General features: G+C 36.8%; 1 protein-coding gene across 3 annotated transcripts; it reads left to right on the top strand.

Annotated features, from left to right (window-relative positions):
- The first annotated feature begins 13,102 nt into the window (after window positions 1–13,102).
- Window positions 13,103–21,893, top strand: LOC113297058. 3 transcript variants are annotated; one of them, XM_026545459.1, is made up of 13 exons: window positions 13,103–13,580; window positions 14,098–14,305; window positions 15,126–15,255; window positions 15,347–15,449; window positions 16,637–16,757; window positions 18,034–18,099; window positions 18,373–18,411; window positions 19,121–19,201; window positions 19,294–19,341; window positions 20,198–20,248; window positions 20,390–20,458; window positions 20,609–20,836; window positions 21,061–21,893. In XM_026545459.1, exons 2-13 carry the CDS (start codon window positions 14,159–14,161, stop codon window positions 21,319–21,321), a joined length of 1,344 nt encoding a protein of 447 aa, XP_026401244.1. In that variant the 5' UTR covers window positions 13,103–13,580; window positions 14,098–14,158; the 3' UTR covers window positions 21,322–21,893. The 3 variants fall into 3 exon arrangements, with proteins under 3 accessions (XP_026401244.1, XP_026401243.1, XP_026401242.1); XM_026545458.1 differs by having other exon boundaries at window positions 13,897–14,305; XM_026545457.1 differs by having other exon boundaries at window positions 13,103–13,608; window positions 13,897–14,305.
- Window positions 21,894–26,657: the final 4,764 nt, after the last annotated feature.

Raw genomic sequence — 26,657 nt, 5'->3', positions numbered from 1 at the left:
ATAATCCAAATTACAAGGAACATTCAACGGTGAATTTGTATAGGAAAATTCTCAAATTTTAACAAGAGATACCTAATCATGTTTTATATCAATAGGAGAATTATGATCATCAATAAGATATATATATATTTATTCAATTAAATTGCAGAAATCTAACAATTCAAAGGCATACGAAATAAACACTAAAGATAAACACCAAAAGAGAAAGGGTTTCACATTCTACCTCAATTCCATTGATCCTCACTGATTTTCCTAATTAAAATTTCTCCTCAAGAACCCTAGCTCCAATTCATCTTCTTCCTCTCCATAGCTTTTGGTTTTCTAACTTCTCTAATACTTTTCTCCCTATTTATATTTAACCTATACTAATTATCATTATTATTAGTATAAATCTTATATCTATTATTCAACTTAATTCTTTTATTTATCTTTTCATTTTTCTCCATTTTTTTTTGTTATTAATCATGTTATTTCCACCCTAACTTGTAGTATTTCTAGTCCAAGCAACCCACATACACTAAGGAAAACAATAAGGTTAGCTAATTTGTGTAAAACCCGACTCGAAAAGACAAATAAAAATACCGGGTATTACAATCAAACCCACATGAAAATCCGAACTCGAAGCGTTACAGGTCGGAAAGAGACTAAAACGTATTTTTTTTAAATTTTTTATATTTCTTTCACCAAGCACAACTTAACTTTTAAATACATAAATTAAGTATTATAAATTCATTATTACAACATTCACAAAATAATATTTAGATAAATAGTTACACTTCAGCAATTATAGGCAGAGCAGTGCAATAGTCAATTTAACTTACTTCTAAGTCCCATATTCCACAATTTAAGAAATCTGCAAAAAATGTCATTTGGGGTGAGTTGACTGCTCAATAGATATACTTTCCCATCCTCTAAAACATACATAGAAAACACGAAGAATTTCACAAACCCAAAACATGAAATAACAATAAAAGCTTCATTGCTTACAACAACTTATAAATAATTTCAAAGGATCCAAATTCTCAATTATTATTCGAGTCATTTTAACATATTAGCTCATAGCACCAATATCATTTTCAGCAATTCATCAAACTAGATTTCACATACGAATTCATAACACTATCAATATTTCCTACAAATACTTCAAATCATATTTCAATGCTTGAGTTCATAAAACCAATAAGGTTTCCACAAACATTCAATAGAGATTTCAACACACGATTCACAAATTAATATTATCACCAACAAATTATGAGTTTACAATACCAAAATAATTGTCAACAATTCATTCATCAATGATTTAACACATCTATTCACGTATTACTATACACATAGAAACGATGAGTTCACGGTACGAAAACCTTGGTTCGTACACCCACCTATCGTTTATCGGCACTGACAGCCTCCATTGATGGTCAGGAACAAAAGTTCCTATGGGGATCATACCTATCTGCTCTCAGGGATCATTACCCATTTCATTAACGGTATGAAAACCTTGGTTCGTACATCCACCTATCGTTTACCGGCACGGACAGTCGCCATCGATGGTCGGGAAACACAAGTTCCCATGGGGATCATTACCGCCCGTTAACATGAAACATGTTCCACATAATGGTAAAACATGAACTTATTTCCTTTTATAAACCATTTTCACAAACAACGCAAGCAACCATGGCTTAACAACATGAATCTCTTTCAAGCATTTATGCAAACAAGTTACCTGCATCCATATTACATTATATGTGTCATGGCAATAAATTTATCCGTTCATCTTCAAACTTTACAAGAAATTCTAAACACATTCATATATTACATATCCAAAATTCACAACAAACCAACGGTTCAAATAAAAGATATTTGTTTTATATGATCAATCTAAAAACTGGGCAGATAACATCATATTAGAAAAATATTCACATCAAATTCATATTAATCTCAAACTGAGAAATTCCAAAGCAAAATGAAAGATTAGATATTTTTCTACAACTTTTGTTAAGATCTAAAATCATTTCAACATCATTAAGACTGCCTAATAAGAACACCAAAACTACAGCAAAGCGAATCTTTCCAGAAATTTCAGAAACATCATCCAAACTAAAACAAATATTCAATGGTAAATTTACGGTGGATTAACCTCAACTTTTAACCATAAATACCTAATCATGTTATCTATCAATATTAAAATATTGATCATCAATCGGGTGCATAAAACTATACAGGTAAAGTTCAGAAACCTAATGATACAAGATTAAATGAAATTAAAATCAAGTATTAACAAAAACACAATGAGATAGGGGATTTAACATTCTACCTCTCAATTGCTACAAGCTCCTCTTGATTTCTTCTCTAAAAATCTCTAGCTCCATCTCTTTCTTCTTCTCCTTAGCCTTATGTTTTCTAACTTGTAAAATTCTTTTCCTAAAGTTTTAGTTATAAAAACCTTAATAATACTAATATTCATTATGATAACTAATATTTATATTTTTTTTATTTCTTTTATTAATTGTATTTTCATTTTCTATTCATTTTATTTTACTTACTAAAATAAATTAGGTGACTTTATTTCCACCCTAACTTGCAGCTTTTCTAGTCCAAACACCCAACTAGACTAAGGCAAAAAGAACAACCTAAGTAACAAACTAAGGCGGTTATAACCCGACCCGAAACGGTAAATAAAAATACCGGGTATTACACCAACACTTGTGGGATCAACTGAACAATGATCTACCACTTAATCCTTAAGTCTTGAACAACCTTATAAAGACAACTTTTGAGAGAACATTAAATTAGATAAATAAGACTGCTTAACAACAAAGTTAGTCCCTAATTGTGGCAACATTTTAGCTTAAGCCTTAAGCAATATATGTTGGATGCTTATATATCAAACAAATTTGTTTATTATAGAAACAATATATCTTGATAATAAAAATAAGAGCTATTTAAGGTGGTAAGTTAGCTTAAAATATAAACAGTGTCTTGGTGTACATCAATATCAAGGACATCCTTCAGCTTTACAATGCATTATCCCTTGCTCCCATAATAGTAGCTACATATAAGTTGTTTATTCTTAAACTAAGAGTGGGAATTAAAGGCTTGTTTTGAGGATCGATCGAGAAGCTCGATAAATATATTGTTCTTGTAATTAATCTTATTCTTGAGGGAAAACCATTAGCTTGATTATAACATAAAGAGAGATATACTCTCTAAGGAAGTTTCAGTATATATGAAAATCCCAAGAGAATCTTTCAAGATAAATCATTATACTGATCATACCTAAGACGTATATTTCCGAATGAGGTTTCAGAATATGTGATAGTCCTTTAAGAGGTATTTGGGATCCACTAGTAATCTAATTAATCATGAAGATAAGTTTAATTATGAGGAACTGGACGCTCGCATGATGTGGCAACATGAACTTCGATGATCATACAAATACAAAGAAACACATATGAGAAAACTTCGCTCAGAGAAGATCGCGACCTTACACACGGAATAACTGTGTTCATTACTAAGGAGCAGTTACCAACAAACCTTTCAGAGCATCGCGAAATCCTTGGAGGTCCACTATCGTATGACCAAACACAACAATCGACAGGCTATGCAATAGCCATACCCAATTTAAATGACTGACCATCCATTTCCAAAAGACTATACGTCACCCAACTTCAAGACATACAACGAGCAATTGAATGCTCGAGAACACATCAGCCGCTTCGTGTCCTCCATGGATGCATTCGCGACAGAACACAACTTATTCTTGAAGGAATTCTCAAAGTATCTTTCTAACACATAGTTCACATGGTACTACAACTTGAAATCCGGGAGTATCGAAACATGGCAGAGATGATCCGACAGTTCCTAAAAGAGTTTTACTCCGCCAAGAAGAAAGTTACATTCATTGAGCTGGGACTAGGCAATCACAGGAGGCGCAGAGATCGAGAGATTATTACATAGTTTTGGAATTTATCCTTGGAATACGTAATGACCCGACCCTTCACCGATACTCTACTTAGACAATGTGGTTATCCGGCAGTGTGGTATTTTCAACGAGAACCTACGCGGTCATGCAACGGTAGCTTCCCGGAAGGTCACTCATCTCTGGATTACTCCTGCCCAAGCACGCTTAATTGTAGAATTTTTTGCCAACTCTGGAGCCAATTATTCTGAAAACCCTCTTATAATGTAGACGTTTCCTGTCCCTTGTGAGACCAATATCAATATAACCACCCAACATACTCTGTCACCTGAGCACAAGCAACCCGTCCCTAATTGTATTCCAAATATTATCGATATTGTTCCCACTTTTATACCGCGGTTATCCATCAGTGTGGGATTTTTAACGACACTATTGCGGTCATTTAGCACAAGTTTCCCAAGAGCTCACCATCCGGTGACTGCTCCCGGCCGAGCACGAATTGAGAAATTTTCTTCTCACAACTCATTCAAGTGTGCCTATTAGGCGTCGGTATAATATAGACGATCCTTGCCTCTTGTGAGACCAGTATCTGGCATAACAACCCAACATACTTTTCCACCCAAGCACAAGCGACCTGTCCCTAGTTATGTTCCAACTAATACCGATATTGTTCCCACTTATCCACGCGGTTCACCAGCAGTATGGGATTTTTAGCGATATCACTATGATCATCCAGCAACAAGATCCCTAGATGTCACCCATCCTCTGACTACTTCAAGCCGATCACGCTTAATTGAGAAGTTTTTCTTACAACATAGTCAAGCGTACCCATTAGGCCTCATTGTTAGGAAATGACAAGCCATTACGTGTATTTCAATCGGCGAGCCCTAGTATTACAATACCTCCACCTTAAATTGGAGTCGTACTCGGCTCAAAATATATTCAAGCCCAGATCTCCGATGTTTCATTCCCCTCATGAGAGCGGTACCTGACCTATCCCGTCCAGAGTACTATCTCACCCTCGACATGAGACCCGTCGACCATTGTCGGCTCTGATACCATTTGTAATGACCCAATCCTTCATCGATACTCTCCCCACTAAGCCACTATGGTTATCCAGAAGTGTGGGGTTTTTAATGGGGACCTCTGCGGTCTTCTAGCAATAGCTTCCCAGGAGGTCACCCTTCCTGGATTACTCCTGCCCGAGCACGCTTAGCTGCAGAGTTTTCTGCCAATTTTGGAGTCAATTGTGCTGAAAATTCCTCGGTTTAATGAAGACATTTATAGCCTCTTGCGAGACCAGTATCTGGCATAACCTCTAGTTGTATCCCAATTATCATCTATATTGTTCCCACTTACCCACTGTGGTTATCTAGCAGTGTGGGATTTTCAACGACGCTATTACGGTCATCCAGCACCAGCTTCCCGAGAGGTCACCCATCTCGTGACTACTCCAGGCCTAACAAGCTTAACTGATAAGTTTTTTTCTCACAGCTCAGTCAAGTGTACCCATTAGGCCTCGGTATAATATAGAAGTTCATTACTTCTTGTGAGACCAGTTTCTGGCATAACAACCTAGCATACTCTCCCACCCAAGCATAAGCGACCCATCCCTAGTTATATTCCAACTAACACTGATATTATTCCCACTTATCCAATGTGGTTCACCAGCAGCATGAGTGTAACACCCCGTGTTTTTAGCATAGCGCATGCTAAAAGATGCGTCATTGCTCGAGATGAAGCTTCATCCAAAGATTCCGTTGCATGTGAGATGTGTTTGGCTCAGGGCCAATATCCGGTGCCAAGTAAGGCACATCGCGTATGCATATTGGCTAAGGCCAATATGGCATTAGTTGGAGGCTACATTGGCCAAGAGCCAATTTTGCATCAAATGATGCATTAGTCCAGTTGGGTAGATGGCCTAGAATATGTACAACCAACATGGCTGGACATAGGGTGGAAAATGTACAACCAACATGGCTGGACATCGAGTTGGCAGTGGACAACCAAACACGGCTGGGCATAGGAGTGGCCTACGGGCCAAAGCTATAATACAGCCATCCTGGCTGAACATCGAGTTGACATTTGAATGGCCTATAGGCCAAAGTCGGAAATACAGCCATCACGGCGCTTCACGGGACATGGCTCAGTAAATGTTCAGCCGTCATGGCCGGACATTGAAACTGGCCTGTGAGCCAGAACTGAATGTATAACCATTACGGCCGTACATCGCAGTTGGCCAGAATGGTAAGGTACAGCCATCATGTCCTGGGGAGTTGATGAATGATTTTTGATCCCCCAATTTGAGTTCTAAAAATGTCAAATTAACATATATAAGGAGGGGTAGTTGGTTGAAGGTACATATGCGGGCCATGTACCAAGTAAGTTTCATAGCTTAGCCGGAAGAGTATAAATGATGCCTAAGGCTCATTTATAGTTGTGTAGCCTTTCGAAGAGGGCATTTAATGCTTAGGCATCACTATGCCATGTCATAAACCAAGTATTCATCACTTGGATGCATTTTGACGGAACGACCTATACGGACTAGGTCATTACCACTATTGCTTGGCCACGACCATGCAAACGAGTTGGCATAAGTTTCTGTCCCTTCAAGGATGAACTACGGTCTGTGCTTGATCCCTTTGGAGTAGGGAATGGTATGTAGGCAGCCGCAATGAGTTGCAGCATTTCCGGTCCAGCACGTTGGCCCCTCATATCATTTAAGCTCGGTAGCTCGATGCAAGAGATGACTGCAACCAGACTTGATGAGGAAAGTTGCATGCCAGCAAGTGGATGCTCATACTTCCTATCAAGCTACGAAGAGTCGGTAAAGCAGAGTAAGAGAATGGAAATAGGCTTAGAGCGGCCTATGCCTAAGTCCATGGCTTATGCCTTAAGTCTGGATATGACTCGGACGCTGTCGATTGCTTATCTAGATAGGAAATTCAGTGATGAATTCCCTACGTTGTGGCACAGCCAGAGATGCGTGCAATGCGTATTGGCCATGGCTTCTATGGCTTGAACTCTTAGCAAAGACCTTATGGTCTTATACCCTTCTTCGAACGAGGGTGACTTTGGAACCGTGTGGAAGCTAAGTTAGCTGCATCATGCTCCACGAGCATGCCTGCAAGGGCAAGATGGACGTGCATTTTCCTGGGGATGAGGCTCGGATCGTAGCTTCATCATGGCGCACCGGGGAAGTTACGGCCTGCAGGGCGACGCGCCAAAGGCGTAATTTTCCGGTCCGTCGCAATGAGATTTTTAACGACACCACCGTGGTCATCCAACAACTGCTTCCCGAGAGTTCACCCATCATGTGACTACTCCAGGCCGAGCACGCTTAACTGAGAAGTTTTTATTAAAACTTAGTCAAGCTTACCCACCAGGCCTCGGTGTTAGGAAATGACAAACCATTACGTATATTCTACTCGGTGAAACTTACCTGCCGAATCGGAATATTACATAATGTCATGAAGTCATTGTTGAAGAAGCCTTGGTAAATATCTGTGTACGAGGAATGGTCGTACCATTCCGATGAAATCTAGTGATTTCTGATTCCCTACTTTCATAGAACTTGAGGAAGCATCTGCGAGAATATCAAATTGCCCTCGCATATTGAACCTGATGCAAACTTGGCAAGCATGACAACACTCGGTCAACGCGGTCTTCGGGGGACAAAGTTACCGAGGAAAAGACCAGATGTTATTTTTGGGTAGAAAAAAATGTAATATAAAAGTACTTCTTTGGGTTCGAGAAATCAAAATCGTACAAGACAAACCTAAACACAAAATTGGCCGTTCACGACTTGCTTCGCTCACAAAGGTGCAGATGATGGGTTGATCTTAGGAGAAGAAAACAGAAAAGGTTGAGAAATCACTGTCTGACGAAGTTTATAGTATGTAGTTGTTAGGCTATGATGAAGGCTAAATTTATGAATGCTAATCTTGTTATCTCTAAAATCTCCTTATGAACAAAATAAGTCATCTATTTATAGTGTTTTTGCTCCCTCATCCTCTCAACTACTCTTAACTGTCCCACTACTTATTACCTTCTCGTCATGGATGTGTTATAAACCGCCAGACTAATACTCCAATAAAAATCCCCTATATGATGTATTTAGGGCTGGCAACGGATAAATATCCGTCGGATATTGGCAGTTCCGATTAGGTTAAGGTTAAGGGTTATCGGATATCCGATATCCGATAACATCCAGCGATATCAGAAAATCTAATTCGATAACGTTAAGGTTAAGCTATCGGATATTGGATTTTTATCCGTTAAAATCCGATAATTAGGAAAAAAACTAAAAGCTTGAAAAAAACAGAGTCTTTGTCTTTTTAAGTTCAAAATGTTCAGTGAAAAGTACAAACCCACACAATCACAATGTTTAGAGTTAAAGAGTTTACTCCCAGTCTAGTGAATGCAAAAGAAAGTACACAACAGGCTACAACAAAGCCAAAAAAGAAAAAAAAAACAATGTCTAACAGTCACAGATTGGCTGCCTGGCATGTTGTATCATTGCATCAACTTCACTTCAGTCCACGATTTCCGTATCTGCATTCACAAATCACAAAGAATCATTTGATAAGAAAATTATGACATCTCGCATTTCAGTTTCTCAAAGCTTTCACCACTATAAGAAACAATGCAACACAAGGTGAGCAGAAATTTAATAATAAAGTTGCAGATGAGAACAAACATTGCTACAAAATGTCTTTCAATGTTTCACAGAAGACAAATGCAGCTGAGGGGCCTGGTAAAACACTTGTTACCCCCAAGATCTGGTCTAGCTAGTTAAAAATGAACTGCATATGCCTTTCTAATCTAGCCAAGGGTCAATTCTAGGGGGTTCAGATTTTCAAGCTTTCACATTTGGGGTTCTACAACAGCAAATCCCAAGTCATGGGAACCTTAAGGTCATTCTCACTACTTTAAGGAACTGAATCACCTGATATACCACTACTATGAAGAGTGTAAACAAGCCAAATGCATAGGCTTTCACTAAAAAAATCGATATCTAGTCTTAATTTTTAACAAAGAACTAAGCAAAGGAAAATAAGATTTACCTGCATCAAAGAAGCCTGGCAGCCAATCACTTAAGTATAGCAATGCTTGGACTAATTCTGGACTTAATGAAGCTCTGTGTGTTGTTGAAACCCTTCCACCATCGCTGAACGTGGACTCTGATGCTACACTGGTCACCGGAACAACGAACACATCCCTTGCTATCTTTGATAGAATTGGGTATTTAGCGACACTTAGCTTCCACCAACTCAATATATCAAAATTGTATTCATCTTGGGGTAACACAGTTGGAAGAATTGGTTCTTCTAAGTATGTCTCTAACTCAGATTTCTGAACATCATATTCATCATTTTCCAACAAAAAAGTAGCATAATCTGGGTTAGTTGTACATGGGCCTCTTACATCCATGCGCGAGACGGAGTTGCTAAAGAAAGAAGGAGCTGAAGTGTTGTTTTGAGATTCATATGCCTTGAAAATTTTGGTCAAGTATGTTCTGAATTTCTCATACTCAACTGTTGCACGTTCATTATCCCAAAAAATTATCTTATATGTGAACCTTACCCATTTTGCCTTATACCTTGGATCTAAAACTACTCCAATGCTCATAATCAAATTACTTTCACTCCAATATGCATTAAAATTTTCTCTCATTTTCAACCCCATTTCTCTGACATATTCAAAAGTACTATCTACCCAACTTTTGATGCTTTGGTTAATTTTATATACCCCATTGTAATAAAGATTCGTAGTTTGATACTTAATCCCTGCAAACTCAGTTGAAATATTATTAAAAGCCTCTAAAAAATTACAAATTTCTATTCCTTGTTCCTACTGCTCACTTGATGGCAGAATATCGAAGTCAGAATCAAAATCACTAAGTCTTTCAAAACCTTCTCGCAGTTTAATTGCATTCTTAAGCATCGTAAAAGTGGAGTTCCACCTTGTGTCCACATATAAACTAAATTCTCCAGAAAATCTACATTGTGTCAAACTTCTCTTTTCTAGCTTGTGAAGATTTTACATACTTAACACAATCTCTAATACCCTCTATAAACCCAGCAACTACTTTCATGCCATACAATATAATCAAATGCAGTATGTGGTGGCTACACCTCATGTGAAACAATTTTCTTTGAAGAAACAAACAATTCTTACCATTTAGCCACTTAATAATATTTCTCATCATAACACCATTAGCTGGAGCATTATCAGCAGTCAAAGCGAAAAACTTCCTATCAATGTTCCATTCCAATGTGCAAGTTTTGATAAAATCTGAGAGAACATCTCCTGTATGCGGTGATGGCACTAAAATGTAAGCTAAGGTTTTGGCAATCAAATTCCACTCATCATCTATAAATTGGCATATAACACAACAATAACCATCTTTAGTGTGTTTGGAAGTCCACATATCAGTTGTGAGACTACATTTGGAAGTCAAATTCTCTAATTGTAATTGCAATTCACCTTTCATTTCAGCATAACACCTCAACACATCAGCTCTGCTTGTATTCCTACATGGCATTCTCGCAGCAGGGTTCAAAGACTTAACAAACTCTTTAAAATAGAAATGCTCAACCATGTTAAGTGGGTAATCATGTTTAGCAAGGCAGTTCTTAGTAACTACATGATCATACTTGTAATTAAGTAATTCAACTTGGTTAGTACCTGCTTTTTTAACTGTAGTAGTAATCTTCATCTGGTCTGGCTTGTTTTCAGGCTTCTTGGGGCAGGTTTTTAGATGTTGAGCCAAGCGGGTAGTTCCTTGTTCACTACAAGCAGGTACCAACTTTAGACAATGATGACATTCACCCATAAGGAGAGCCACTTCCTTACCCGGATTTTCTTTGTCAGGCTCTACAATGATTTTCCTAGTGAATTCATCCTATGACGGTGACCTTGTTGTGCGCAATTTCTTCAATAAATCAATAACAAGTGGATGATTTTCATCTGCTACTTCTGCTAATGAGCTCTTATTACTCGAAGAAGGTGTTGTTGAAGCAATTGTTGAAGCAACACTTTGATCTTCTTGTTCTGGTTGTTCGGAATTTGGTTGACTGCAGCTTGAAGTTCCAACTCTATTGGATGCTTTTTCACTTTGAGACATTCTGAGAACAACAACAACCCAGAAATAATCAATGAAACACATGGCTTTGTCCTGATGTCCACATCCTAGTTGACTAGATCTATCATAAAATACAATATAACTTTTATCTCTATGTAAACTACTTATTGTGAATGACTCTAGGTGCTTTAAATGCTCCTACTTCTTTTGAAATTTACAAAACATTCTATATGTTGCTTTACTAAGACCTTCTCTCCTCAACAGTTAGCATTAGACAAATCAGCTTCAGATATAACAACAAGCACTAGTAGATATGCAGATTTATGTTACAACAAGAAAAATGTATCTTCAGCTAAGCACTAACCTTCAGGCAATCCTCATAAGTTCAAGTCCAACACAATATTCAGGCAAACAATCACCAAAACTAAACATGTTAGGTTTACTTATTGTCAAACATGTTGAGGACCAAAGATTAATTCAGAGTCCACACTCTACGTACACAACCAAAGAGTAGCCCTGCAATGGGTAGTTAGTTGCCTTGTTTATATGTTGAGAGACTTTAAAAGGAAAAGGAAACTGCTTATGCCACTAAATGCATTTCAGAAAACAACAACTAGAAAGTATTATATGGCTAAATGCATTTCATATTTCAAGGAATTTATTTTGACAATAAAAAAAAGGACTCATAATTCAAGGAGCAGATACAGGGGACTTTGTGAAGTTATGCACCAACAAAAACACAGAAAAATACTAATAATACATGATAAGCTTTAAGACACATGAGAATACAACATCTGGCTAAACTTCACATCATTTTTTTAATCAAAATACTAACAACACTTGGAGATTACAACTTACATTCTTCTTCTTAAACTTCTTTGCTGCTACTAGAGTTTTAACACCTTTCTTGGGAGCCTGCAATAAACATTAACAACAAGAGATTAGCCCAACAATCAAGTACTCAAATTGATAAACCCATTTCTGAAATTGTTAAATCCAACATGACCAACTTTCCCTTGCTTGCATCAAACATAAAACACAAATCTACATAATAAAATTAATAACCATTCCGATATCCGATATGTCGGATTAAATCCTATAGGATATCGGATCTCGGATTTCGACTATCCATTGCCAGCCCTAGATGTATTTGATGTCTCGTCGAAAAATAGCAGAATCATGAGTATTTACTATTTTGATGAAATTAGGACAATATGCTAAATAGATCAATATCAAGTCTACTGAAAATAATAAGTCTAGTAAATGGCTTAGACTTTAATAGGTCAATCTTGACGAGTTTGGGAGTAAAATGTACTATTATGTCATGACTGGAACATTGGAGTTCTTGGGACAAACATTATGTTTTGGAGCCATTTGGGTTGGGTATGCAACTGCACAAACCCATGCTCTAAACTGGCTGCATCCCTGCCCTCAATTTGAAGCATTAATGGTGATGATTTTATTTAGTTGGAGTCCAGTTGTCCTCGAAAGAAATAATAACAGCGGAACGGTGGACGTCTTAGCAAAGTCGGTTAAAAAAGAGTCCATATCTAGATTTTACACGGTGTGACGATGTCTTCCATAAAAAAACAAAAAAAAAAAAAAAGCAGAAGAAGAGAACTTTGTAGTTTGCAACGGACAATGTACCAGCTTATACAAATCCAGTCTTTCGATAAAACAAGAAGAAGGAAAATAAAATAAAAGAAATGAGTGAAGGTGATGGAGTTCCAATGGTGAGACGTCATATTCGCACTCCTGTTGTGTCATTGGCTATTTGTCGTCCTTGATATCCAACCCAGATCTACCGAAATCATCAACAGAAAAACAAAAACGATATTATTCTCCTCTACCCCTCCCTCCCTGTGTTTTCTTTTCCCTCTCTTCAATTCATTGTCCACAGTAATAAACAAAATAAAAAGTGTACAGTACATAACTCTGACATTGACCGTATCACACGTTCCTCGTCTTGTAATGGTTCCAAAAGTAACTTGAAATATTCGAGTACGTATTATTGACGTATTTATACGGTGAAAATACGGACTGTAAAAAACAAAAAAAAAATAATAGGAAAAAAAATGTGGTACATCGAATTCGAAGCCCACTGCATGAAGAGAGAATAGAAAGGAAAGACATTAGAGAAGAAGTACTCGTGCTCCCCATATTTTCATTCTTCTTCTTCTTCCTTCGTTTTTCCGAACCCTGAAAAAAATCAAAACATCTCTTGGTTCTCTCTGAAATCTCCTTCTTCAAACTTCGAACCCTGAATTTTTGTATCTTCATCGTTTCCAATCTCTATTACGAACCCTTGTTTGTTTTATTTCCCTCCTTCGTTCGTTTCGATTCAAAACCCTAAATCGTCCGAGTCTGCACCGATTCGGAACGTTGTAACTCGTCTGCCAATTATTTTTCCCCCTTTTTATATAACTCTCTTGCTAATTCGTTAAACCTAGTTCATTTTTAACGGTCTAAATCTTTGCTCTGGTGTTGTTCATCGATTCCCCTCGAGTTTCGGAAGGCTGTTCTTGTTGGAATTTGAAAAAAAAAGGCGGGTTTTGTTGCTCAAATACGTAAACCTAGGTTCGTGTAAACTATTAGGGCACCAATTGTGAGTTTCTCTTGCTTATTCAATTTAGGGTTTTTCTTTGTTAGTGTCTTCTCAAATATCTAGGGCACCAATTGGATTCGTTTTCCTAAAACTAGGGCACCACTTAATCTGTCATGACATTTGATGTCTTGACTAACTCGAGTTAGGAAAGACGTTGATTGGTGTTTCTTACTACGTTGGAGCTCAAATTTGTGTATTTCTAGGGTTTCAAATTTTCAAATTTTCATGGTTGCGTAAGGTCTACACTCTTGCATGAGCTGAATTTCTCGTTTTATTTTGTTTGTGCAGGTAATTCGTGTTATTGGACATTGAAATGCGGTAGTTTTTGAGTAGTTTGTCCAAGGTTGAATTTTGATTGTGAATCTGATATTGGTTATTGAGTTAGTAGCTGGTTGATCTGCAAGTGGACGTAGTAATTTGATATTCGTTAATTGGAGAGATTAGTTGAATTTTATTGATTGTTGTCATTGGTGATTGCACATTTGGAAGGGCAATGGGAGTGGTTTAACTGATGAGAAAAAGATTTGATTCAACTGGGAGATGAGCGGACATGAGTAGGCTGTCATTTAGGCCTCGTCCTCTCGACATTCATAAGAAGCTTCCAATTGTTAAATCTGTTAAGGAATTCGAAGATGATGATAATACTACCTCCACACGCAATTCTATATTCCGACTTACTTCTGAGGTTGAGAATGAGGTAACGTACTTTATCTGGATGTCCTTTTCTATTCTTTGACAGTACAAATTGCTGCTGCTTTGTTCCGTTTGGCATTGAACTGTGATACAGACTTCCAGTTTCTGCATGAATGCTTTCGATGCTATAAGATTTATTTTTTTACAATAAACCCCAAATTTTGTACATATCCTGTTCTTCATTCGTTGATAACTTTACTTGCAAGTTAAAATACACTGGAAATCAGATACAAAGATAATATGATACTTCTATTCGTCATGTGAATTTGGTATTACCAACTAGGTTATTTATTTCTTAACTTTGTTAAGGTTAAGGTGTCAACCCTCAATTTATATTTCTTATTTTTCCGAACACCATCTTAGGAAATATTGTGCACTAAGTTTGCGATGTTTTATATAGCCTATACTGTATAACCAAGATATGATGGCAAAATCAAGCATTAAAATCTCCCTGCAACATGTCAACATCCTTATTGACAATGCTACGTGACTGAGGAGGCAGTATCAGTGTTGTTAGATGATGATTGCGTTTGAATATATATTTAGGAACTTGGTCATCCATGATTTCCAAATACATCGTTTATCTTTAGATGTCATCTCTAAATTCTAATCTTGTATCTGGCATATATATATATATATATATATATACCAGTAACATTGTGTGGCTGAGAATTCAAGTTATACTATGGCGTAGGCTTTAAGAGATGTCCTGATAAGGGTTTGGTCTTGTTTTTTTTCTTCAAATTTATTTGATTCGAATCCGTTTCTACACTGATTGGATATGCGATTTACTCTCAAGTCCTAACAGAATAGTCGTATTACAGGTTCCAGCAACGCCCACTAAGAAATATGCTCCCGAGATACCTACTCCACAGTTTGATATCGTGGATACATATGAAATTGATTATACCCCAACATTTGGTCAGCCAACATCTTATTTACGAGGAAGGGGAGGTTCGTTGCTTTGAAACATTTTGGAAAATAAATGAGATATTTTGTTATATTAGTTGCTCAAAACTAATGGGATTTTTTTTACTATCTGCAGCCCGGGCTGAAATTGGAGAGTTCGTTGAGTACGATCTGGACAACGAGGATGAGGATTGGCTTCAAGAGTTTAACAATGAAAGAGAGATTCTTACAGCTGAAAAGTAATATTTTTTTCCCCTAATTGTTGGTTGAGATGTTAAATTTACACATTCAAAGTAAAATTTATCAGTTTATGGACATGTTCTGTTTGTTCTCTTCTGTGCTCCTCTATGGCTGCTGCAGCGGCGCTGCTTTTAACAACATTGGTACTCCTTTGCTATGGATAGGTGTTGCATATCTCTTAAATACTAATGCATCAATTTCAGGTGTACTTGCATGTTCTTTTAGTATGGAATCCACATCCATAAATCTTAATGGGATTTTTGAAGAGTGACGGTTCTTTCAGATTTTAGGTCCACTTTCAGACAGATCTTTAGTTCTTATCTAGGAAAGCAAGTGCCCTGTCAATGAAAAATAAAAACGTGGAAAATGTAGATGCAGATTCTTCTAACATCTGAATTGAATAAGCTTAAATGTTTTTATGATCGGTAATAGTAGTGGGCAGTTCTGTCATCTGCTTTCCACTAGTAGAGATGTCTTTGTTATTGAGGTTGGCAATGGCATCCATGACGTTGAAATGGTTCAGTAGTAACTTTAAAGCAGTTGTTGAAAGCAAGTGCCCTGTCAATGAAAAATAAAAACGTGGAAAATGTAGATGCAGATTCTTCTAACATCAGAATTGAATAAGCTTAAATGTTTTTATGATCGGTAATAGTAGTGGGCAGTTCTGTCATCTGCTTTCCACTAGTAGAGATGTCTTTGTTATTGAGGTTGGCAATGGCATCCATGACGTTGAAATGGTTCAGTAGTAACTTTAAAGCAGTTGTTGAATCATTATCGCTAGATGGAGCCGACCCCCTCACATGTAGGCCTGTAGGACAGTGGGTAAACTAGATTGGGTTAGACCTCGAGGTCTCGAATGAAAGGACATATTTAGATAGAACAAGTACATCTATCAACGGGTTTTTAGTAAAAAGTTGGTGACAACAGTTTATATATATATATAATGCTTGATGCGGGTACTTGTATCGTCTGATGTTTGTGTAAATGCAAGGACATGTGTTTGTGACCAACTTATAATTTGAACCAGCTTAAACTAATCATTGTCAAAACCAACCTTATGATCTATTCATGTAAATTTATAACCTCATTCCTAAAATGACCACATACCGTCATATTTGTAACTTAGTATTATTACTATATTGCTGTTGCATTGCTTTTAACCATCCAAATATGCTTTTTAATTCAGGTTTGAGATTCTTCTTTTCAAGTTAGAGGTCTTGGATCACAAGACTCGAGAAAGAGCAGGAGTTATAATACCTCTTGGTTCACCAGTTCCTGCTCTTTTACAGCTTGATGTTGCCATTGAGGTGAGCTTTAATTTCATGAATCTGATGTGATAGTGATACTTACCATAAATTGTTTTTCCTTTTTTCTTCCTCTTTTCTTTCACTTCTACAGTAGTCTTTTCCATGTTCTTGTTACCATGCTGATAAAGCTCTGCTATGGTTTAAGCAGGTTTTAAACTCTAATAAGCTCAATTTTGTTGGATCTATAGAAATAATTAGACCCTCTATTGTTAAACTTGTTGGGTTGTTAGGGATTACTGAAATGGGTCTCAATTTTCCAGTGTTTTGATTGTTGTCCTTGCACAAGACACTTGTGCCTAGAAATGATAGAATAATGGTTGTCAATTTAAGTGAACATCTGTACCTAGGTTTTCATTCTATACTCATGATGTATTTCTGGTTTCATGAGTCTAATGGAATCAGGGAGATTTGGGGAAACCAAATGATTGTTATTTGAAAACCAAGCAAATGGAATCACATGTTCGCACGTATAGTCACATCCTTTTTGCCTCATATTTATGGCTAGGGTGCAGTTACCGTGATCCTTCGTTTGTAGTGTCCTTTCTTAAATCTCAACCAAGAAAGTTGAGCCACTCCTTATATATGTAGGGAAAAAGTATTTGAGGGACAGCAAGCATAGCCTTCCTCCTTGGCTTCATTATTGAACGAATGAAGAGAAAAAAATTTAACCAAATTAAAAATGCATGCAACTTTAAGGTCAATAATTGCACACCTCTGCATGAAAATACAGGGAATCAATGTGTACCTGTGAACAATGTCAAAGAAGTTTCTACGTAGAGTATTCTCTTTGATTGAACCCATGTAGCTTATGGTTATGACATTTGAAGTTTTAAGTTTAAACTTTTAAAACAAGTTATCATCATTGCCAGTCCATAAAATTTAAGCAAATGTAGAAAACTGGGCTTACACACACATTTACGTCATGAATAAGGAGTTCACAGAGTATTATGCGGTAATTTTGTTTTTAATCCAGTAAGAATGGACTACTTTTTCCAACTGATCCCCATGGGTTTAATATTTAATATGTGACTCTGGTGTGCGTGAATCTCGTGCAGGACATTGCATATGCAGAATCACTTCTGTTAGTCCGTGTATTATAGTTATGATGGTGGAGATTTGTTATTTAGGTTTATTTAGAATTATTGCAGCCTGTGTTTGACGTTAGTTTGCTGTGTCTAATTGCAATCATCTCAGGCCAATTCGATTTTTTTTCCTGTTAATATTAAATACGTCTGTTTGAATCTTTTCTTACTGGTCATATTTGTTTATTTTGCAGCTCTTGTTAGCGCAATCTGTACGATACAACGTTTGTCAATCTGTATATAGCTACTGGAAAGAAAAGGTTAGTTTCTCATGCATGTTAACTATTTTCCTTCTCAGAATCTGATAATATTTTGGTGCTGTTATCTGGGAGTATATTTGTGTTCATGGTGGTAATAGGTGCCTAGGTGGCATTTTTGTTGGACATTTAACTGTTTAGAAACTTCTTTATCTTGATAGAGATTTTCTTTTTTCTGTTCATCAATATGCATATATTGGAATTATATGGTTCAGCAACTCCACAAGTCTTATCTTTAGTTGTAAAATCTCATGTATCATATCCTTTTATTAACAGAGAGACCGGTGGCACAAGCCCATACTTCGTCGGTTGCAGGTGAGTTCCGATTTAAACTGAGAACTCTACTTTTGAATCATAGTCCAATGAGCATGTTTTTTCTCTAGTCTCTTGTTATGCATCTGAATAGGTTGATTGCATAAATTGACATCTGGATCAAAAAAGTATCAGCAGCTATTTTTATTACTACATTAGATGTTAAATAAAAAGACGTGCGTGGTACTTGTGGATGTCATTCTTATACTCAGTATGTAGCTTGTGGGTCTGCTTTCAAATGAATATGATACATTCCAGATTGGTCACATGTGCATCTTCTTTCACAAAGACTTATCTGCTACTTGATTTAAAGACGATGGTACAACCTCCTGTTTTAACTGATTTCATTTGTTTTACGTGGTTGAGTATGATTAGGTAAGGATGTTGGTGAAAACCGTAATGTTACTCAAAACTACCCGAGTTTAGGATAGTTTTGGGATGTTTTCCTTGAAGATTGGATTTCATTTTCCTTGCAGTCTTTATCTATTTTATTTATTTTGGAATTTGTATGCGGCTTATTGTGTTTCATATGATAGGGCAATTCTAGTTATTATTCCTAGAAGACGGAAGCATTTATTTGCACTCCAACTTGCCTCTCTGTTTTTGAGCATGGAATTTATATTTTTTTGAATTATTCTGTTTAATGAAAACCTTGTCGATTAATAGTTTGTTCACGTTTCTAATTGATTTATGCACCTTTTTGTTGCTGCAGCCCCCACCACCAGTGAACGATACCAATCCGTACAATGTATTTAGGCCCAGGGAGAAAGCCCATCGATTACACACTAGAAGGGTAAATGTTTCTTATATTTTTACGATTTTCCAGTTATATTATTTTTTTAAACAAAATAATGGTGAGTTCTCAAACAATCTGTGTTCTTTTAGATGCAAAGGAGGGAAAACAATGTTCAATCATTTGAAAAGCTACGTCAGGTAAACTATATGATCTGTTTTGTTATTATTGCACACTTTCCCTTTCGATGAATTGAGAATGTTTCTAGGAACTATTGCCTTATGCGAGTAGAAAATTAGTTTGCAAGTCGAGAGCATGTTGGCTTTTCATGTCGTGCACTGGCGTTTTTTTTTTCTGGTAACAGTGATTGTATTGTTTGTACAGTGAACCGTGTAGTGTAGCTTATTCTTTTAATGTGTAATCCCTAACGGTGATGATTCTCCATGCCAGCCCTCCCATTGTCGTATACGGTACATATACTTTCAGATCAAGTATCCGTGTCTTCAGTTTAGGGAGTGACTTGTATACCAATGATGGAGTCCAATATATGCTTTCTTGATGGCACTTAATAGTTTTTATAGTTACTCGGGGTGTTTAAGAACTTACAATAAAATGGCCGTCTAGTTGTGAATCCTCCTAGCAGAAGTTAAGTAAGCAATTAGCTTAAATGCTACTTTTTACCTACCAGGTAGTAGACTAGTAGGAAAGTTTGTGGCAAATACAAGATGTTGGGTTGATGAAGATAGGTAGAAGAGAAAGATATCGAATACTGGTTGATGTAATAATCCTTGCATCACATTCGTTACATTATTGGGCGGAAATCTATCGATCACATTTGCTTGTTATGTCAACTAGGAATTAACGGCAGTGCTCGTTATCTGGTGATAATAACTAAACCGGCATTATGAAAATTTGGTAATTCATACTATTATAAAGAAAAAGATTCAAGCCCTCTGCAAAATATTTTTCTGTTAGGTGATACTTTGTTATCTGTTGTGGGAGTTTATGTTTCAATTCTCTTCTTAGAAAGGGTAAATTTGAATTTGTGGCATTCAGGTCAGGCGCAACCTGGACCAGGCTAAAACAGTAATAGAGGCTTTGATCAAGGTACCTTCTTTTTTCCCTTTTTTTTTTTTTACTTTTTCCCCCCTCTTTTGTCAGTCTTAGATTGCTCTTGTACTTTCTTGCTCATGTTTGGGTCAAAATTCTTTAGAAATATATTATGGACTGGTTAATCCTTGTTTGCAGAGGGAGGAGAAGAAAAGAGAGGTTATGGAGAGTGAGATCAGTCTTCAACGGATTCAAACCAAGTATAAGGTATGTATTTTATAATGTTTGTACTTAGTCTTCCTTTTTTGTTAGCAAGTAGAGACTCAGCTCATTGAAGTAGATGTTTTTTTTGTGGTAAAGTGATTATTGGATTTATGTGCGTGTGAAATTAGTTAACATATTTTACATTCTTTTCAGAATGAGACTCAGCTCATTGAAGATGGTTTCGACTTACTGGGGGCCTACCCTCCAAGATTCGGGTCCGAGGATGATTTCATGGATTCAGATGACCTTTCAAACGGTTACTCCCGAAGCACTCAACCGGTTGCAGCACAGACTTCTCCTTTCACGGATTCTAAGCTCATGATGGTTCCGACAAGTCGCTTGAGTAGACGACAACCATATCAGGGATGGCTTCAGAGAAGGGTATATATACAATTTCCCTGCATACCTTTAAGGTTTTTAGTTTTTGCGTGTTACTTGTTAAACTTCTTGATCGCAAAAGATCTTCATTCTGCTTTAGTACTCTTCTTTTTTATATAAGCTTGTTGTTACTGAGTTAGTTGAAGTCTGATCATTTTCTTATTGCACATAGAAGATTCATATCCCTGGTATTAATTTTTCTTATTTTTGATGGAAATCAAATGCAGGATCCAAATGAGCCAGTTTTATTATTTACCAAACCTTTAGATTCGGAGAAGTTGGCCAGTGCAGGGATTGTTCCTCCCCCAAATCCCCCAATAGAAAATGGTGGTATGTCTTCACCGAAATATTGTTTCCGAGGGCGGATTGGAAGAGGTGGCAGGATCGTGTTTGATAGGTGGAATCCCCTCCTGCAAACCCCAATTGCTCATGATAAAACTTCTTCATATGTATCACCAGGTCTCAGGCTCCCACCTCATCATGGTTAAATTCATACTAGTTATTCTACAAATTTTTTTTACTCGGGGCTCAGCACCTGAGTTAAAAGCCAAATCCAGGTGGCCATCCCAATGTGGTAGGCTGGTGAATCCATGTAAGGGATTCCCGTTTTACCTTTTCAGTTCTACTGGTGGGATCCGAGAGGCCAGAAGTTCATCTATCTTGGGAAGCAAAGCCTGGTTCGGGCTATTTGTTATTTTTGCACAGGCAGTGGAAATGCAGTGTACCACGATGACCAAGCAAAAATCGGAGCACCAGCAAATGAATGAGACGGTGTATGTTGACATGAGCCCTAGACTTAGGTGGCTTGAAACCAGTTTTAGGGCAGTTGTAGATGTTGATGGTGATGTTCATGTCCTCTTTGCTGTTCATTTTTGCTGTGTAGTCTCTCCCGTGACCGGTGGTTCCCTACCCCATACCCGTATTGTACAATTATGTCATCTCCACCTGTTTCTTGTTCTACTTCAAGTTAACTTAGAACTCTCACAGAAATGTGATGTATCCTCTCTTAAAGTTCGATTTTGTTCATCATTTAACCCAGTGAGGTAAAAATTTCACATCACTAATCAGGTGTTCTGAATTTTATTCGAAGACAAATGAAAATTTTGAAATATGAAAGCAGAGAGAGACAACCGATCACGAGCCTGGGCTTTCCCATTTGTGTAAACTCGAGATGACATCTAGATATTTTTCACCTTTAATATAGAGACCTGTTTTGAGGCATACTCAAATTAAGAGCCGAACCTATGGTTTTTGAAATTTTACCTAGGTTCAGTTATCAGCCGAACTTAGCCGAATGTATGCCTCAAAACAGGTTTCTTAATATAAGTGCTTTGAGTGGGCCCTGGTTATAGGTGCTGTGACCTATCGGGCTGCTGCCAACCAATGAGTAGATACGAGCAGCTCACCTGGTATCTCACCTAGACCGGTCGGATGTTAATAAATGACTGGGAATAGGTGAATTGTCGGTTGTGGCAGATTGCTGATTGTCGGTTGTGGCAGATTGCTTTGTTTTTTGAGGAACATAATTCTGTTCATTTTTATTATTTTTTTTTTATCTTTTTTATTTCAGAAAATAACCAACTTCAATTCCACATACAAGTTTTTTTTCGCTCACCGAATCGGTGAGATGAGTTAACTCAGTGCCATTAAAATTTTTGCTGTCTCTTGATTTTTGATTTTTCTTTGTTCTCTTAAATGCATTATCATATTCCATCATCATTCTTTTAAACATGCTTTTCTCAGTTCTGTTTTTCTTTCATCATTTAATCATTATAAGAATCTTTTTTAACCCGGTTTTATGTATCTAATGGAGAACTAATCTTTCCCTATTTTTTCCAAAATGTATTTACAACTTATATTGTCTCTAATGGTGTTTGCCTACCTGTGTTTTGTGATTAAAGCGTTTGCAGAGCTAGTTAACAATCGTTTGATTAAAAAGTTTGTTTGTGATGATATCATTGGGAAGAGTTTGAAGAATCGAAGAATTCACACCGATCCACCGATCCAATCTTATCATAAATCCCGCCTGTGGAATTTTTTGAATTTTCCAAAATTCAAAAAAAAAAAACAGTTACCATATAGCTGTCTGTTACTTCTTTTTCGGCTGGTCCTTAGCTAATCTTCTTTGTTACCATACCCAGAAAGATATTCCTCCAACCAAAATAAGAGATAATTATCTTATTTTATTCGATAATATCTCTACTCAAAACAATCTCAATCCCAACCTTTATAGTAATTTGTTTCACTCAAAACTATATATAAACACTTCTCTTGTAAACCCTAAAATAAATCAATTTTATATCCATGGAAGGTGAGGGCAGTAAACCTATTTCAGGCCTTTCCAACAAGTTCAAACAAGCATTGTTAGACTTAGGTGATACAAATGAAGTTGAAATCTGCAAATATAAAGATGCAGAAGGAGATGACGAATCAAAAAAATGGGAAGCATCTGTCATTGGAAAAGTTATTATAGAGGGTCGTATGCGTGTAGAGACGGTTGAAAAGTGGATTGGATTTACCTGGCCTTTCATGTCATCTGAAGATCTTCAAATTATAGAAGTAGATTCGAATATAATGATCTTCAAGTTCAGCAATTGGGTTCTTCTCAACAGAGTTATTAATGAAAGACCTTGGAGTGTGAACAAGCAACTGCTGGTTGTTCATGATTATATCCCAGACATGATTTATACTGAAAAGCACTGGGGTTTTCAACAGTTCTGGATGCAATTGAGAGGTTTGTTACCGGAGCACATGAATGTCGTTGATGTGACCAAGATAGGAGAAATTATGGGTGAGGTTATTAAGATCCAACCAGCTGATGCTATACCTATAGGCAGTGACCCAGTCAAGGTATGCGTCAATGTGGATCTTACTAATCCTTTGAGAAGGGGAGTCAATGTCATTAAGCATTGCAAAGTGGCTTGCAAGGATGCTGCAGACTTCTTAACCAAAGCTCATGAAAATCCATACTTCTTTGGCAGCACAAACAACATAAGGAAGGCAGTTATTCCCCTCTCGACTTCGAAAGCTCCTACTGCTAGAAAGATTCGAAAGAGCTATGTCAAGACTGCAGTTTTTGTACCACCCAAGGATGGAATTGCAGTCAACATGGATTTCCTTCTTAAAGGAGCAGCTACTGATGAAGGTGATGAATCCACTAGACTTGGTAAAAGACATAGAGTCATGAATGGGACTGACATTATTCAAAATAATGAATATGGTACCTCTTCTGATTCCAACAATGATATCAACACAAACATTCAAACTGCTCAGAGAATCACAAATGGAGACAATGAAGCAGTTAATGCAGATAAGGAAAATCAGGTAAACTCAAAATCCAGTACTTTATTTAAGTTAAATTCAACTCTTTTGCATAACATTGAGTGTTATTTTTTCTTTGGTAGATCCATTGATTTCATTGGTCATTTAATATTTGGTTCCTACGTAATTCTCAGCTCACGTACCTTTTTTTACATGCACAATTAATACTCATCTGTGTCGCAATCATTCATTTCATTTCTCCAATATGAAAATCATCTCTTTGAATGTCCAGGGTTTCAAAAACCCAGACACTAGAAATCATTTGAGCGATTTGATTAGAACTCAGAACCCAGACATCATTTTCTTGAGTGAGACAAAGATTGGTAGTCATAAATGTATTCCTATTTTAAAACAATACCAGTACCCTAATACTGCATTTATAGAACCAAATGGTCTTTCAGGTGGTTTAGTTCTCTTGTGGAAAAATGGGTTCACTTGTGATATAGCTGATAAGGCTTACAACATGTTTAATATTATTGTTCAAGGTGATCTTTGTAAACCTGAATTCTTATTAACTTGTATGTATGGCCAATCTAATTATGCTAGGAAGAAAGAACAGTGGAACTTTATTCAAAGAATTAGATGTGAAAACAATAATCCTTGGATTGTGCTTGGTGACTTAAACTTTCATATAGAAAACAGTGAGAATGAACCTTCCTCTTTCTTCAGATGGTTGGGTGAATAGTTTAGTAGCAAACTGTGGCCTAGAAGATATAGGATATGTGGGCAAAAATTACACTTGGACTAATAACAACTTAGGAACTGGTACCAAAAAATATAGAATAGACATGGCCATTGGCAATTCTAGTTGGTCCCTGAACTTTCCTAATAGCAAGTTATTTCACCTAAATCAAGTTGGTAGTGATCACAGTCCTATAATGCTAGTCTCTAATGATTCTACTACTAACTGTTGGAAGCCTTTAAGTTTTTCTTAACCTGGCTTAATGATGAATCTTGCTCTGTTGTTATTGATAATGCTTGGAAATCAAGCATTCATGGTTCTCATGCTTTTCAGCTTGTCAATAAGCTTCACATCACAAGGAAAATGTTGTCTTTGTGGAACAAAGAGCATTTTGGGGATATCAACCACAAAGTTGACAAGATGCAAATGAAGTTAACTGAATTACAAGCTAAACCTCAAGATGAAGATATTTCTCATGAAGTCATTTCTGTCAACAATGAATTAAGCAAGTGGCACAAAATCAAGAGTGATTTCTACCAACAAAAATCAAGAGAACACTTCATTAAAGATATGGATAACAACAACACGTATTTCCACACCAAGGTTAATAAGAGGAAAACTAGAAATAATATTGACTCAATTCAAGATTATGATAACTCATGGCTGCATACAAGAGAAGATATTTCTACTCATCTGACTCAGCACTTCAAATCTATCAGCACCACCACTAATCCATGTCTTGATGAAAGATTATATATGGTCATCCCAACAATAATATCAGATGAAGATAATTTGCAGCTAACAAGGATACCCTCTAATGAAGAAATACATGCTACTCTCAAGAGCATGAAGAAATGGAGTGCCCCTGGTCCTGAAGGCTTCCAAGCTGGTTTCTATAAAAGTCAGTGGCATATTGTTGGTGAAGATGTATGTATGATGGTGAAAAAGTTCTTTGAAACCAAGCACATTCTCAAACAGATCAACAAAACATATATTTCTCTCATTCCAAAGAAGAAGAAAGCTATACGTGCTAGTGATTTCAGGCCTATTGGATTGTGCAACACATATTACAAAATCATTTCTAAAGTCATTATAAGAATAATGAAGCCCTTAATTGGAGAAAATCATTTTCGTATTCCAAGCAGCTTATGTCTCAGGGATACTTATTAGTGATAACACAGTAATTGCACAAGAGATCATTCATCCTATGAAGAAGAAAAGAGGAGAAACAGGATGACTAGCTTTAAAACTTGACATTTCAAAGGCCTTTGACAAGTTAGAATGGCCTTTCTTAATTAAAGTTATTCAATACTTTGGTTTTTCAAATGACTTCTGTGACCTGATATATCAGTGCATTAGTACTACATATTTATCAGTTCTTCTCAATGGCTCTCTTTGTGAAGAGTTCACTCCTACAAGAGGAATTAGACAAGGTGATCCTCTTTCACCTTATCTTTTTATCTTATCTATGAAATATCTTTCAAGGCATCTCACAAGTGCTCTTCAGAATAATTCCATCAAAGGTATTAAAGTGGATGTTATTTCCCAGCCGTTAATCATTTGCTTTTTGCAGATGATCGCTTGATCTTTACTCAAGCAAATGTTACTTCAGTCAATAATTTATTGGAACTTCTACATCATTTCAGTACTCAATCAGGTGAAGTTATTAATTTTGAGAAGTCTGCAGTTCACTTCAGCAAGAAGACTAAACCTGAAATTGCTAATACCCTGACTCAAATCCTGGGTGTCAAGGTAATGAATTCAAAGGAAAAGTGTCTGGGCTCTCCACTAATTCTTGGTCATTCAAAGCAGGAATCTTTC

The sequence above is a fragment of the Papaver somniferum genome, chromosome 7, assembly GCF_003573695.1.
Source record: "Papaver somniferum cultivar HN1 chromosome 7, ASM357369v1, whole genome shotgun sequence".
Taxonomy (NCBI): Eukaryota; Viridiplantae; Streptophyta; class Magnoliopsida; order Ranunculales; family Papaveraceae; genus Papaver; species Papaver somniferum.
This window is presented reverse-complemented; position numbering and strand designations above follow the sequence as displayed.